The sequence below is a fragment of the Amblyomma maculatum genome, chromosome 8 (assembly GCF_055883805.1).
Source record: "Amblyomma maculatum isolate TAMU_Amacu chromosome 8, ASM5588380v1, whole genome shotgun sequence".
NCBI classification, from domain to species: Eukaryota; Metazoa; Arthropoda; class Arachnida; order Ixodida; family Ixodidae; genus Amblyomma; species Amblyomma maculatum.
The window spans coordinates 27,429,657-27,446,373 of NC_139351.1; the positions used below are offsets into that span (position 1 = coordinate 27,429,657).

Consider the following 16,717-nt stretch of genomic DNA (forward strand, 5'->3'; position numbering starts at 1 on the left):
GAGAAAGATTCCTTGATGGGTGGAAATAAAATGATTCATCATCTAAGGAGTACTCGAAGGTACCCTTACGATTAGAAGTGCTTGATTTCCGTAACTAGCGCACTTGCCCTCTAGTCTTATAGTTACCAGAGTCACGCCTTCTCTTCATGATGACTTCCCTCATCGAAGCGCAGCCATGTCCGGTGAACGGGTGGCACGCCGTCCGCTGCTCGCCGCACCGATCATGGGTGGTCGGTGACTGGATGTGTCCTGGTCGGGCTTCGTAATCTGCTCTTCCGACGGCTCGCCAATGCTGCCAGGTGCGCGTCCTTCGGCCACCAGCCTGTCCCCGAGCAGCGATGATGGCTACTCGTACAGCAGTTCGGGCCCCGTACTCTCGCCATCGACGCGGGCCACGAAGTGCGGCGACGACGCCGTCAGGACGGCTTCGCCGGTTGTGCTGCCAACAGCAGCGACGGCCGGCTGTCTGGCATGTAGTGGGACTGCACTTCATGCGGTTCAGCTGACCGACGTGTGGGCTGCGTTGGTAAAGAGCCAGACGCTGTGTATCTTCCTACTGGCATACACAATGTCGTACGCCATGAGGCTACTAATCACACAGGTGCGTAATGACTGGTCCACCCCTACACTTCTAGCTCGCGTTCCGCTATAACGCAGCTACGCCCGCTGAAACCAAAATAAAAAGGTCGACAAAGAGCAGCCGCAATATATGGACGCTATTAGTTTTTCGCACAGCGAGGTTTGCCTAAGAGTCCTCTTTCTCATACACCATAGCGATTGTGTAGGCGTTCAAGCTGTCCTTCTGTGGCCTGCCCAAACTTAAGTTTTTTCGAAGTTTTTAACTCGGCATAATAATCAAATCAAGTCAAGTCAGGTTTATTTTCTTTCCTGCAGGGAAAGGAGGAGCCAGGACTAAAAGCTGTGGAAACAGCTTGACGGGACCCTGGCCCCATTACAATAATTGGCACGACAACAGAGAGGAGGCTAGTCGGTCTGCAACCTGTACAGCAAATCTATACATAAAATTATATGTGGCATAACTTTTGTACATAACAAATTAAGGCACTTAATTCAACACAAAGCAAAAAAAAATAGAAACAGGAAACACCCTTCAGTTCACAGTTCTAAAGTAAAACAATACAAGGTTAGAAAGCCTGAAACAATGTTTGGATCATTACAGGTGCTCACGGTAAAAAAAGTTAATTTAGCGATTACTTTCCTTAACTGGATCGAATCCAGCAGCATGTAATTTATTTAATAGTCTCGGTACAGTGTAGCATAACGACTGAGTGTAAGAATACATACATGGTATTGGAAGAATATATTTTTCTTTATGTCGTGTTTGTCGCTCGCGGATATTTCCTTCTAACTTTGCAAAAGCTATAACAAAACTGTCATTAGATTTGTATAAATATTTATAAGTTAATATGATCCTGTAATCAAAGAAGGAGAACACCAACAGAACATTACACTCCGAAAAAGTTCGTTGGATGGATGGTAATAAGGCACGCCAGCAACATACCGTAATGCTCTTTTCTGCAATAAAAGTAATTTAGATAGGTTGGTTATCCCTGTGGTACACCAGACTAAGCTACAGTATTGCAATAGTGACAACACTAACGTGTTATATAACAAGAGTTTTATTTTAGGAGACAGCATGAATCTCAGTCTGCCAATGGCGCCAACGGCTGATGCAACCTGAGATTGTACATAATCTGGGTGGTCGTTCAATGTAAGGGGCCTTGAAAATATTACTCCGAGTACTTTGATAGAGCGAACAATTTCAACTGCTTCTGTTCCTAAGCGTATGTTTATGTCACATGATAATTCCTTCCCTTTAGGCGTGTATAACACCCCTTTTGTTTTCCTAGTATTTATTTTTAAGTGAATTGCTTTGGGGGGGACCCATACGTTCAAGTCCTGAAGTGCCATATTTGCGCGTTCCTCTACATCGGCTTCAGTGGTGCTGGTTACGAAAATTGTGGTATCGCCCGCATAGGAATTAAACTTTACATCCTGTGTACAGTGCGCTATATCATTAATGCAAATAAGGAATAACAGTGGTACAAGTATACTATCCTGTGGTACGCTGACATGAAGTGATTGTAATGAGGAATTAATATTATTTAATTAAACATATTGTGATCTATTGCTAAGATAAGATTTAAGTAGCGCATGGGGTATTCCATGAATGCCATATCTGTGCAACTTTAAAAGAAGGATAGTGCGGTTGACAAGATCAAATGTCTTTGAAAAATCAACATAAATGCCCAACACAATCTGTTTCTTGCTAAATGCTTCAATTATGATTTCCTTTTGTGTTAAGAGGGCCGTTTCGGTTGATCTATGCTTCCCGAAGCCATGCTGGTAATCAAGAAGAAGATTATGACGGGACAGAAACGATACAATTTTGATGTGCAATATTCTTTCTATGCCTTTTGAAAATACAGGTAATATTGAGATTGGCCGATAGTTAGTAAAAAGTCTCTGATCTCCAGATTTGAATACAGGTACTAGACGTGGAGTCTGCATTGCATGCGGAAACACCCCTGTAGATAAGATTAGGTTTTTATATATAGGTGATAGCGGGACAAATTGTGTCAAGCACGTACTTGACAGGGAGCACCTGCATGCTACATACGCCCTCAGATTTACTATTTTTAATAGCCCTGATACAGAAGGATACTTCCGCGCAGTCAGTTGGTGAGATAAAGAGCGAATCGCTTATTTCGGACCGAGAAAGAAAACGTTCCGCTCCACATGTGTCTTTCTTAGTAAATTCATCACGCTCATTGCCTTGCTGCACAAATGTTGTTTAAAGCGTCAGCCAACTGCCGGCCATTTACCCGCATTCCTTCATGTATAAACATGTCGGGTATGGTCCCTTGTGCACCATAATGCAATAGAGAGCTTAGGTTTCGCTAAAGTACATCGGAACATTTTTATGCTATTATCAGAAAATAGATATCCAAAATAGGCGTTCCTTGCTGCACGTAGTCTTGATGTAAGCTTCTTTCGATATTCCTCAAATTCAGATAGAGCGTGCATGTCTTTGTCTTTTACAAACTTTGCATACAGGGCATGTTTATGCATAATCGCGTTCAGTAACTCCAGCGTTAGCCAAGGCTTTTGAGCCTTTTTCGGTTTCCTTCATGGCAGCAATGGAAAGTTTGCATAATATAGGGCTTTGAACAGGTCAATGAACTTACAGTATGCTGTACAATCTCCCCAGTACTATTCACAGCTTGTTTAGAGGAAGTATTCAGAGACTTGGAATGGGAGCAGTTAGGGATAAGGGTAGATGGAGAATACCTCAGTAATCTGCGATTTGCTGATGACATTGCCTTGCTAAGCAACTCGGGGGATGAACTGCTAGTAATGATTGATGACCTAGACAGGAAGAGTAGAAAGGTAGGCTTGAAAATCAATATGCAGAAGACTAAGGTAATGTTCAACAGCCTCGGGAAGGAACAGCAGTTTACATTAGGTAGCGAAATACTGGAAGTAGTGAGCGAATATGTCTACTTAGGACAGGTAGTAACCGCAGATCCGGACCATGAAAAGGAAATAACAAGAAGAATAAGATTGGGATGGAGCGCTTTTGGCAAGCACTCGCAGATTATGACTAGCAGCTTACCGGTATCGATCAAGAGGAAAGTATACAACAGTTGCATCTTGCCTGTACTCACCTATGGGGCTGGAACGTGGAGGCTAACCAAGAGAGTTCTACTTAAGTTGAGGACAACCCAGAGGGCTATGGAACGAAAAATGGTAGGGGTAACATTAAGAGATAGAAAGCGTGCAGAGTGGGTCAGAGAAATAACTCAAGTTACCGACATTCTAGTGGAAATTAAGAAGAAGAAATGGAGATGGGCACGACATGTACTAGTGCGAAGAGAGGATAACCGATGGTCGCTCAGGGTAACAAACTGGATTCCAAGGGAAGGAAAGCGTAGCAGGGGGCGGCAGAAAGTTAGGTGGGCGGATGAGATTAAGAAGTTCGCAGGGGTCAAGTGGATGCAGCTAGCACAGAACCGGATTAAGTGATTGGAGAGGCCTTCGCCCTGCAGTGGGTATAATCAGGCTGATGATGATGATGATGCTGTATCGTTATCTTGTGCACTATAGACAGGGTTCCAGTCTTGGTTACTAACAGCACGACGAAACGACTCTGGAGTGACAGGAGTTATTTCTTTTATATGTCTAGGTTTTTTGGCGTTCTTAGTGAGCATATGATATTTTCTGACTAACGAAACTATTCCAAAGTGGTCACTGAGGCCAGTGCATACAACATTCGTGGTTGTTAGGTCTGATATAATATTTTTTTATACATACATTCAGTAATGAGAAACTATTAGGAGTTATACGAGTAGGTTCTGATATAACATTCCGAAAGCCGTTTGAATTCATAACATCACAGAGTTCTTTCTGGGCATTTGTCGGTACAAGCCTATTCAAATTTATGTCTCCGCCAAAAAAAAAAAAAAAAAATCTAAGTTATTGTCTATCACATAGCCAAATAAGTTTTCAAGAAATATAAAGAACATTGCGATGTTAAGAGGCCGGTATACAACAAAGAAAATATTTTTTTCGGAGCGCAAAGTAAGCACTTCATAATCTATAGCGACTGCACAAAATTCATCGACTTCCTCACATATAATGTTTTCTTTGACTAAAATAGACACCATTCCGTCGCCTATCTGTGCGATTTAGACAAAAGGACTGAAAACCAGGCGGACTGAACACATGTGATTTCTTAGTATAACATGTCTCGGTGATCATGATAATAGACAATGTTACGCGAAACATCTCAAGTATGAGTGCCAGTTCTTCTTTCTTGTTTGCTACATATCGCATTCTGATGAAAGATAGATAAAGCCGTGTGCTTTTCTTTATCTGAAGTTTTAACTTCACGCGGCTGAACAACCATGAAAAGGAAAGAGCATTGAAAGTACGCCTGCTAGCATAGCTAAACTATTTTAGCCAGGTCATCAGGGTGACCGATGCAGATGACGGTCGAAGCATCTGCTTGTCGGGCATAAATTTTTCCATGCCGTGTCCACAGATATTTCCAGCCAACTGCTTTTCTTTTCTTGTTAGCCGCGCCAAACAGCCGTTTTGTTGCTGGAGAAAGGTGCTCATTTACAAAGATGGATGCCTTTGGCGTGAGTCCCAAATCCTGTGTTGTAAGGCTTTGTTTCTTAGCCTTTCCAAGAAAAGCATCTCGTTTCGCCCGGTGAGCAAACTGGACGACAATGTTTGGAGCAGTGGTTCGGCGGTTCGGATACGGTGGCATGCTTGAATATCTGAGTTTTCAAGAGGAACGCAAAAAACCGCGTCAAGTTGCCTACTTATTTCTTCTACGCCTTCTTCCTCAGTCAGTGGTAAAGCAGATATCGGGCGAACGCAGGGCGTCGCGTTCCTCCTGCAAACCAGTTACACAGTTCTTGAATTCTTCCTTTTCCCTTCTGACGGTCATAACCGAAGTTTTCAATTCTTCATAGCTTTCATTTATGTATGTCAAATTAGACTTAATTTCTCGGTTATCTTTTCTTAGCACTCGTTCCAATCCTTCTTTGAATTCCTGCTTTAGTTCCTGTTTGAAATCGTCGAAAAGTTTCACAAGCTCTCTGGACATATCAGACAGTCGGCTTTACGCACGTGTGTCGTCCGTACAGTTTATAAATAGGAAAACATGCACAAAACTAGGATTTCAGTTCAAAACAAAAAAGCACCGTAGAGGAAATCAGCATTCGGCAGCAGCAGTGTTACGGGTACGCCTAAAATAAATTAATATGACAGACAGAACGTAACCAGGAACTAACCTGCGAGATACGGGTGATCGTTAACAATGTGCCTTCGCTGCCGCTGCTGCTGCCAATGCGATGTCCGGTCGCCGTTGATGAATTTTATAGTATTCGTTGCCGTGACGTCAACCCTGAGCAGCCAATGAGGATGCTTCTTCAAGCACAGCTGAGTACAGCTGCGCTTCACTGCGGTGGCCGAGTGCCCGATTATAACGCAGGTCGACGGGAAAACAGGCTTCAGATGGCCGACAAAGATTTCCGGAATGGTATTCCTGCGAGATACAGGCGATCGTTAATAATGTGCCTTCGCCGCCACTGCTGCTGCCAATGACTACTGCAGCTTCAATCACGGCTTCACTGATACAATACTTGTATATTCGTTCCCCTATCTTTTTGTAGAGACTGTTTTCTATTTTTTGGCCATCCACAGCGTTTATAGTGAGTGTGTGTCTTTCACGGCGGAAATCTATTGTCGATTGAGGATGATGCTTGGCGACGTCGATGCACATACTGTATCCGTGTGGAGTTCAGGTCGCTTTTAATGTCTCCTGATTAAGGCACCTTGGTAGCTTTCGTTAAAGAAACGCAGGGGCTTTCATACAGTTTCAAAGCTATACTGTGTTGGTGGCAAAATGTTACAGGCTGCAACAATAGCAGTACCACAACCCAAATAGAAACACAAGACAAGAAGGACTCAGTCAGAATACGCTTTAGGGACGGTGTTGCTCTTAAGTCGTCATCAACGTAAAATCTTGGTCGTGACTACTTCCATCTGGTGCAGATCACGGATTTCGAGTAGAACCGTGCTTGCCTGTATTGAAAGGTAATTATCTAAAAGCATGCATTTTCAAGGTTACAAAGTGTGTAGGGTTATCTTTGTTGGGTTACGTGTTTGAAGTATTATCACGGCTCGTCAGAATGCCGCAGGCAGCAAACGAGCAAAACGAACAGCACGTAGCAATGAGATGAATTCATTATTGAGCTGGCTTCTGCTTACACATACTAAACAATTTGGAGGCGCGACAGTGGCAGAGGTACTTAGCAGTCGTCCAATTACAGGATCCATGCTCCTATTGGCGGCTCTTAGTTGGAATCAAGCATGGAAATTCCAGGCAATAAGTGACTAAAACCATCTGGTCACGTATTGTTTCACAATGGGATAAAACCATATGCCAGCGGTTTTCAGCGTCAACCAACAAAACGGAGTTTTTCGGCACTATAGTCCTTGTCACAGTATCTTCACCACGATGCGTTTAGAAAACATTTGGTTATAAATAATCACAAATGACAAATAAACACTTATTAAAGCATCCTTCAGTGCGCATGATATAGCATTATACTCATAACATTGACAGATTTTGGTCGTGTGTGCCCTCTATGGGAATCTCTCATTATGTGCAGGACAGTTGTGCATTACAATTCACGTTGTCGATGAAGGAATCTGTAGAGTCTAAAAGGAGCGCTAAAAAAATTTCACTGAATTGAGCGCGGCTAACAGATGTCGTAACCGGGACCTTTCCCGCCTTTTTTTTTTTTTTTTGTGGCAAATCGTTGCAAATTGTAGCATCGTATATCGTTGCGCTGCTGGTCCTTAATCGCTTAACCAGATTTCCTCTGCACTTTGATGTTGGATGGCGGTGTTGAAATTCGACAACTGGGCACCGAGAATGGCCACTGCCTTTTGCCATGAAGGAGCTTAAATAACGCCATCCGAGTTGCCTCCTGCACAGCGGCATTCCACGCCAACATAAGGGAGACCCAAATCCAGCGCGCGGGGCCGACGTACATGCCGAGTATTTCAGCTATTTGTTTTGTTCAGATGCTCCGCAGTCATTGATCCGCACATGATATATGCTTTTTCGCCGTTAGATTTTTGTAGCTGCAGCTTGGAATGGCTGCACAAGCTTAGCTATAAATTGTATTTCACTATCCATAAAGTTTGAAAGAGCACTGAACGAAGGCTGAGGGTAGTCTGAGTTCGCAAGCCAAGGCAAAGCTTCGATAAGAGAATTTGTCATCGTCTGCACTCACAGGACGACAGGTCCTCTTGTAGGATCGTTGGCTCGGCTTGTGAACTGAGGGTCTCCTTCAGCCCTTGTTCAGTGATCTTTTACGCGCCGTAAACATCTGCTTTCTCTGCTTCTACCCTGTATCCTATCCGTAAAGAGAACTTATGGAGCACCGTGAAGTAAAAAAATCTGCTCGACAAAAAAACTTTGATGTAGCCCAAGTGACGCTAAAGCGTTCCTTCTAGCTCACTCGGTGCTTAGCTTCGGCTCTGGACAGGAAGCAGCTGGGGTACTCTATACGCTCTATGCCTTCCTTCAGTATGTCGCTTTTCTAAACAAGGAAGCCTCAGGACCTACGCTGATTTCGTCGATGTGAATTTCAGCTTCGGCGCTTCCTTCAAAATTTCCAGGAGCAGACTGAACAACGCTTGCGATGCTAGGGTAGAACGAGAGAAAGATGGCTACGCAGTATAAAGGAGCACTGAACAAGATTCGCGGGAGAGCTTTAGTTCACAAGCCGAGCTAATACTTAAAAACGTGGATTTGTCTTCGTCTGGGCCTTGCGGTGCTAATCACTTAAACGGTGCGTGCTTTGTTGTCTCGGTCGAAAGCTTTACGACACTTAAAAACGTCTCACAAATAATCATTCCTGCACATAGCTTGTTTACCGGCAAGTTGTACAAATTGTGCAATAACAGCTGTTTTCTGTAGGTATGGTAGAACTGCTTCTTTACATATATTATGACCCGGAAGCAGCAACTCGTTTTAGGCGAATGGCATTTTTCTTCCTCAAATGTATTTCCTGACGGCTGGAGTGCGTCCAGCAGGTCAAATTTCTTTTTAGGCAACCTTTGATAGGAACACAACAGGATCATCTCATATGTCACATACATTAGCCCTTCAGACTGTCAACTCCTTATTCATAACTCGGTGGACTTTCGCCAATGCTAAACAGAGATCACACGCGTCCCCTTTAACTGAGAAAACCCATCCGAGGAGATCACGGCAGTTTCAATACGATCGCTTTCATTAACCAAGGCCGTACTCGCCCAACTGTCCATCCTACTCCATACTTGAGACCCACCGAAGATAAATACTTCACAAGAATGCTAAAATTGGGCGAGTTGGTGCATTCGCATTTTAGGAAACGTAGCGCAAAGAAGACAAGGACAAAATGAGGGATACACACACGAGCGCTTACTCACAACTGACTTTTTATTAGAAAAGCTAACAGAATATATAGGGTACAAAAAATTATCAAATACATGTAATAAAGGTGTGAAATTGACAAAAATTGACAAAAATGTGGAAAAAAGGCAAGTCTGCAAAGATACACAAAAAAAAAACACGTGAAAAAACTACTTGACCACTGATTCAAGGTATGTAATCTCTACTTTTGTTAAGTTAATGGAAGCTTCGCTAACACACTTATCCCCTCCTTTCATGATATGATATGCCTCTATAATTTCTCGTGTACGTTGATTGCGCGATGTGCCAAGAACGATAGTTTTATCGAAAATGGGGCGGCATTTACACTTCGTGCAATGTTTAGGCAAATTGTCTTGTGACGTAGGGGTTAAAGAATTTCTATGTTCGAAGAGCCAGATATTCAAACAACGGCCAGTCTGCCCTATGTAGTATTTTTCACAAGAAAGAGGAATTTTGTAAATTACCTGCGTTCTGCACTGTACAAACCTAGATTTATGGTTAACATAGCAGCGATGCTCACTTTTTAACGCGTCTGCCTTTCTTCTTACTAAGGCACACACACCTGACATTACTGTGCCTACATCATAGCGATTGGCGACATTCCGCAAGCCATGTGAAAAACGGTGCACGTACGGCAGAACTACTGGTTTTCTTTTATTGCTGCAACACTTAGACTTTTTCGTGGCCTTTCTCTTCACCCAAAGCAGGAGTTTATCACATCTGCTACTGATTAAATACTTCGCTCTGCAGACGCAGTTCATGTGTCGTCGATGCAAGGGAAGGTAGCAGACATCCTTTTTGTTATGTTGTTCAAACGGCGAAAAGCACTCGCTGTGGGTTTGAACAAGAGTGATTTTATCTTGCCTTCCATTGGGTACTGCTGCAATAATGTCGAAGATAGCTGGCGGTCTAAAGGGCGTCTTCTGCGAATTTTTCAACAGTGGCGAAGACGTCTGCAGCCTGTTCTTGCTCCTCAAGGAAAGCAATCGTGACGAGCTTCTTGAGGTATTCATATCTTTAACGAAAATCTGTCATCAACACACGAGCTGGCCTGCTACCAAAATGGTCTATCCTTATTGATGTCGAGGCCAGCTGCGATAACGTTTTCGGTGGTCTTGATGTTGCTGCGCCAAGAGGTTCATGATGCTTCTTCAGGATGAGACAATCATTTCCTAATGGTGGCTATTTAAAGCAAAGCTTCAGCGTTATCATGAGAGAATGAAGCTGTCCCTCTAAATCGTGATGAATTTCGACTGAATATCGGCGATCGTTTATGAGCAGTATAGAAATTAATATGAAAATTCACATCACACAATCACTATGGCAGGCCATGAAACTCGCAGAGTATGTACAGGTGCGGACAGAAGTAAACGGAGCGCCCAGCCCAAGAAAAAGCTAGAGTCATTGGAAAATTTTCAGAGTACCGCATTCGTTTTCCCCGCGCCGCCGCTCGCCTACTGGCTGATCCGCGTCACGTGACTTCGCGTCGCCATATCCCTTCCAAGCGCGTGCGCGGAATACGTGTCTTGAGCGGAAGTTCCTCTTTTTTCGATCGTTTCCACTTTAACTCCCATCTTCCTCCCTTCTCTTACGGCGTGGTTCAGGTGTCCACAGACACAAGTGTGACAGATACTGCACCTTTCCCTTCCTGTGAACCAATTATTATTACTTCTCGCAGTGTACACGTGAGAAATTCTGCTCTGCCTCTGGTGCGGCACCAGGCCCGAGTCTAGAAATGCGTGTTCTCTGTGCCTACGAAAAGAGTGATCTGTACCAGTGGTAGGTGTGACTTCACAGAACCGACCAGGAAAAATTCGCGCTATCAAGGAACACCTTGTGCGAAATACGCTGGTTCATTGGTTTGAAATTTTGTTCATTTAGCCGCGAAAGAAGCGTACGAAGTATTCAACGTGAACATGGCTCGCCTAATGGCAACATGTGTTTACCTTCTAACGCCGTGTGCGCTCGTGCGCAGCAATATGCAGCGTCCATTTTACTTGCGGAAGTTTGCAAAAGCTAGCCTCAAATTAAGTTAATTATCCAGCCAGCCGGCATCAGATACATTTATATTCAGTTCAGCGAAATCACACACACTCTGCATGTTTATGTGCGGATCGATGACCGCCCGCAGCTTTCTTTTTTATTTGTATTGTTGATGTAAATGCACATAAAGCTCTATGCACAGATTTATTAGCTATATATTTTTAGTTGTATGTGAAAGAAACCCAGGTGTTAGAAATTTCCAGAGCTCTCCACTACTGTCCCCCGCATCGGGATGTTAAACACCATAAACTAAACCAACCAACTGTAGTTCTGTGTTCGCAGCTGGAAACTGTTGGCAAATGTGTGTCAACCAGAGATGCCATCAATGTGCGATGTCATTTTATTTTTTGACGGCAGTTAATGAACGACGTTCTAGCTAATTGGTGGCACGAGGTGTATGCCGATGAAACAACATAAAGAGACACCATTACACAATGAAAAGTACAATATTCACAACCGCGCGGTGATAGCAATAGAGAGTTTTAGCTTACCGTGATCCGCGATCCGCTACCGTGAACCGCCACCACGCGTTCCACTGCGCATGCCCAAACCCCCTCGACGCGGATAGATGGCGCCACATACTGGATGTCCGCACATGGACCTGCCGCGTAGGGACCAATGAGCTTGTTCGCCCCGCCCACGCACGGTAGAGGGCCACGGTGGCGGATCGCGGATCACGGTAAGCTAAATCTCTCTATTGATAAATTAGGCCATGTTTTTTTTTTCGGGGTGAAAATGTTTGCTACCGCCGACCAGTGCGTTACTTTGCCTTTACTTAATAGAGAGATTTTTTTTTAGCACACCGTGATCCGCGATCCGCTACCGTAGACCGCCACCGCGCGTTCCATTGCGCATGGCCAGATCACTTTGATGCCGATAGATGGCGCCACATACTTGATGTCGGCACATTGACCTGGCGCATCGCAACCAGTCAGCTTGTACGCCCCGCCCACGAGCGGTAGAGTGTCACGGTGGCGGATCGCGGATCACGGTATGCTAAATCTCTCTAATGACGGCGCCGTAAAAGAATTAAGTTCACGCAGAACAATATGCTTCAACAAAGCGTGCTTGGCGTTCTTGGTGCAGCGACGGCGATACTAAATTGTATGTTAGTTTGTTTACGCTGTCTCGACGAGCCTGCTGCTTCACTTTGTGTTGCTTATACAAAGCGATTCATCGTGTCAGAGCGCAATAAACTCTGCACCTCGCCCCCCGTGTCTTTACCGCGTCTGGCACAGCGGCGCCAGCGGACGGCATCCTTAAAATGTACGCACATGATCCTGCGACCTTCGCCGACATGCTATTTCGCACTTCGTCACTTTAAATTTTGTAACACATGTAACACCGCTGCACTGCGCGTACAATTCACGAGCTGATCCAAATAGCTGGCGATTTACAAGAGCAGGCGCCCTGAAGTGTTCGCCGGTTCACCCACACACTTCATCTTTTCCATTGCGGACTAAAGTAATAAAGTTAGTGAACACATAATAACTGGTGGTACTGTTCTGAATAAACATACCAAAACTTTCCAATTTTGCTACCTTCAAAATATGTGAGAAGGCTTCGAATGCGGTCACTCGCCGTTCAGACGGCGGCTGGGTGCGGCGGTCTGGAAGGAAAATGGCGCCCGCGGGCACCTTTGCGGTACTCTGAAAATTTTCGAGTGATTCTAGAAAAAACTTGAGGGTCAGCGCCGCCTAACCGAGCTGGCCGAAAGTCAGCGCCGCCTAACCGAGCTGGCCGAAAGCAGAAAATTGTGACGCTCATTTGCACTCCCCCTGACGGCGCGACCCTCCCTTTGCTCCGCATGCCTTGTCACTGTCCCGGCGTCACTGCCGCGATAATGATAGCCATGATCGGATGGTCCCGCTCTTCGAAACGAGAGGGCATTTCAGCGCGGGCCGCTGCCTTGATAGCAAAGCCCGCGGGGGCGGCGCTACATTTAAGCAGCTTCATTCAGGCAGCAGTAGACGCAGTTCCGCCGGAGATGCCCGCATCCTTTGTATTTTGATATTTGTTAGTACCGGGATTTATTTGTATATCGCTGCCAACCAATTCGACTCAAACTCGACGTGCCGACGCAGACTCAGGTTCGCTTAATAAAGTTAGTTTTGGTTCAACATTATTACGACCGTGAGACAGAAAATACCTGTCTACAAAATATTTCCCAAGAAGGTGACCGCATACCAATTATATCGATAGTTACTTAACCGACAACTGATAAATGGTATATTAATTCTTAGCTATTGTCATTTCAGTACTGGCTCCTAAATTTAGGTGGCCACTCCGAAAATGTGGCACAATGGAGCCCCAAACTTTATCATGGTCGAAACTTCGCCAATTTCGGTATCCCACCCGATTTGAATATACCAAGGTCAGTGGGGCACTCGATGGTTAAGTGGGTTACTCCCAAATTCGGGATACATGACCCCCAAATTTCGCACGGACGTCAGCCGAAGATCGGACGCGGGAATGTTGACCGGGTTGGTAAAATATACAAGGGACCGGAATTCCTAGTATCGACATACCGTCCGTGGGCAACTCCTGAGGAGGAGGAAAATGAGGAGGAAAGGCAGGGAGGTTAACCGGTAAAAGAAACCGGTTCGCTACCCTGCACTAGGGGAAAGAGGGGAGTGGATATAAAAGTTGTGGTTAAGAGAGGGATGGGTGAAGTCAGTACAGTCACATCACAGACGTGTCCTGATCCGTCTGTTTTCTTTTTTTTTTCTTTTTCTTTCTTTATTTCAAAGTAGACAAGGGATTACATCAGACACCCAAGGATCCTTAGCCAGATGCTAGTCGTGGATCCGAAAATGGATACAAGTATGTCTACTGAAGACTCAGGAAAAAACAAAATACATATTTACCAGTGCGAAATGAAACGACTATAACACAAAACAACATAATACAAACTAAAAATCTACTACATGACAAAAGTAACGAAACGAGAAAAAAAAAAGGGATTTCATATTCAGATTACTACGCCACAGGTAGAGTATGCAAATAGTCACTTTATTGAGACACTTATGTATGGAGAAAAAATTTCTTCAGTGCTTTAAATGCATTAGGTGAGGATCTGACTGAGCGTGGGATAGCATTCCAAGCTTAACACCACAAAAACGGAGACATCTATGGCCATAATAATTATTAGACGTTGGACGAGAACTGGACGGAGGGGACTTGAATGACACTAAAGGAAATGTGATAGGGTTGCAAACAATGCGTTTTACAAAATTGCTAAGCGATAGTCTCTTAGGTTAGTTAGTGGCATGATGCTGGTTTAAGTAAAGCCCGCGATCGAGTTCTAGATGCAACGAAGTTGATCATTCTAAAAGCCCTTTTTTGCAACCTTACCAGAGGATCGAGATAAAATGGGTATTTAAGCCCCCAGGCCTCGATACAGTATGCAAGCTGTGATTGAAACAAACTGATATATAATGTTTTTAGAGTATTAGTCTGAAAATATTTAGATGCTTTCGCTAATGCATAATAACATGACCACTTTTTACACAGGGCATGAATGTGATGGTGCCAGTTAAAATCTTTATCCATGATCACTCCTAAGTATGATATTGTGTCAACCTGCTGTAACTCATCTTCTACAATATGCAAGCTGCGGGGTGATATCCACACGGGCTTATACGGCGAATTGAAAGCAATCTATTTTGTTTTTTCGGTGCTCAGAGATAGACGGTTAGATTGGAACCAGGTTTTAATGCATTGAAGCTGCTTATAAAGCGCGGTTGCTGCATCTGCTGTCGATTTGGCGGTAACTACCATAGCCGTGTCGCCCGCATACATAACGACATGCGAGGTCTGTGCATATAAAGGAAGATTGTTCACATAAAGGGAAAAAGAATGGTCCCATAACCGAGGCTTGCGGAATGCCAATGGACACCGTTAGCACATTCGAGACATTGTCATCAATTTGGACCCTTTGGGAACGGTCGCATAAATAGCTTCTCAGGAACTGCAACACCAAACCTCTAAAGCCAAGTCTTTCAAGTTTTTTGGAGATAGTTTCGAGGTCCACAGTGTCAAAAGCTTTTTTTTTTTTTTTATGTCCAAGAACACGCCTATTGCTATAAAGTTGCTATTAAGTGCATCATTAACGAGTTCGGATCGAGACAAGATTGCTGCAGTAGGTCTTGACTCCTAAAATCCATGTTGGTCAGTGCTTGAAATGGCATATTTCTTCAAAAAGTTCTTAATAATGTTATCTGCAATTCGGGAAGGTGTCTTCCAAAACACTGAGAGAAAAGCAAATATTCCCCGACATTTATACACAGCTTGAGGCTCTGGGTCGTGCGATCGTGACCTGTTCCAATGTGATCAATGAATGCACAGCCGCACGCGCCGAGACCATTGCAAGAATGAAAATCGCGGCCCGCTTCCCATAAGGTTAAATTTTCCAAATTTTATTTAGTATTCATTTGGTTATTTGACGTTAATCACTTGTTGGGCGATGAATCCGCGGATTTCAAATGCCCGCGGGAAGCGACCCGACCATTCACACACCACTGACCGCTTCTCAAATGTGGCCGCATGACGGAGCCAGCGGTATGGCCGGTGCGTGTGGCAAGTCCCGATGGTTATCGACGACTGCAGGGCCCATGCGCCTTCTGTGTCTGGAAGCTCGCGTCGTTGTTCTGGCGTGATGATGTTGACGATCAGTCAAATAAAACGAAAAACGGAAACTACGGAATGTAGCTTCTGGCAGCTGGTCACGCCAGCCATGGACTTGCTTCGTGTCGAAGTGTATGGGATGTTTACCAACAGTGAAGAGCAACGCTATTCCAGTATGACATGTTAAAGCATTCGACAGGTCCCATTCCAAGAACAAGTCTGTCTCGGCACGCGCATTTGGCTGGGGGTTCTTCCTATTAAATTGTGGCATGCCGCGATACCCCGTGGAGTCTTGAAAGTCCGCGCTCATTTCGCTTCAAACAGATTGAGGCTTTTCAGGAGTATTTCGATATGCCACCTCAGATCCCGGAAGATAGGAAGCGGCAGATCATCCACCTTTCTGTTAAAGGATGTCACATGAAGTAACATTATGTTGCACACAAATTGTCAAATTCAGATGAAGTGAAATTTTGAGGTACCATTTGACCATATTTGCGGGTAGCCTCTCAACCTACGAGGTCGCCATTGATTTTTCATTGCCAAATCATGTTGGACACTTGATTTGGTGAAGTTCGGACCATGTCAAATTTTGAGGCTCCAGTTTGCCAAATGTTCGAAATGGCCACCTCAACTTGGGAGTCATTACAGAGTTGACCATATCTAATAACTAATACGGCAGTTATTAGTTGCCAATTGAGTCTATATCAATCTTATTGGTATGTGGACACCTGTGGAAATATACTGTAGACAGGAACCTTCCACCCCATGAGTGTATTAATGTACAATAATTAACAGTAACTGTATTGAACGAATCCAATTTGCGGCGGCACCTCGCGTATTTTGATCAGGTGGACAGGTAGATAAAATTAGTCCCAGAGCCAACAAAAGTTTAAAACACGCGGGCCATCTGCAGCAGAAATGCGTCTATCGCTTGCTCAACGAAGCGGCTGAACCGTTAAGCTTAACTGTAGCGACGCCCCGCATACTGTGCTGTAACAAGACCATTCAACCCTCCAAGGAACG

General features: G+C 44.3%; 1 protein-coding gene across 1 annotated transcript in view; it reads left to right on the forward strand.

Moving 5' to 3' along the window:
• The first annotated feature begins 289 nt into the window (after positions 1–289).
• LOC146180808 (proton-coupled folate transporter-like) overlaps positions 290–16,717 on the forward strand; it is a 67,130-nt gene continuing 50,702 nt past the window's right edge. The window contains exon 1 of the mRNA XM_084575661.1: positions 290–601. Within this exon, the coding sequence (XP_084431787.1) occupies positions 290–601 (312 nt within the window). The remainder of the gene's footprint in view (positions 602–16,717) is intronic.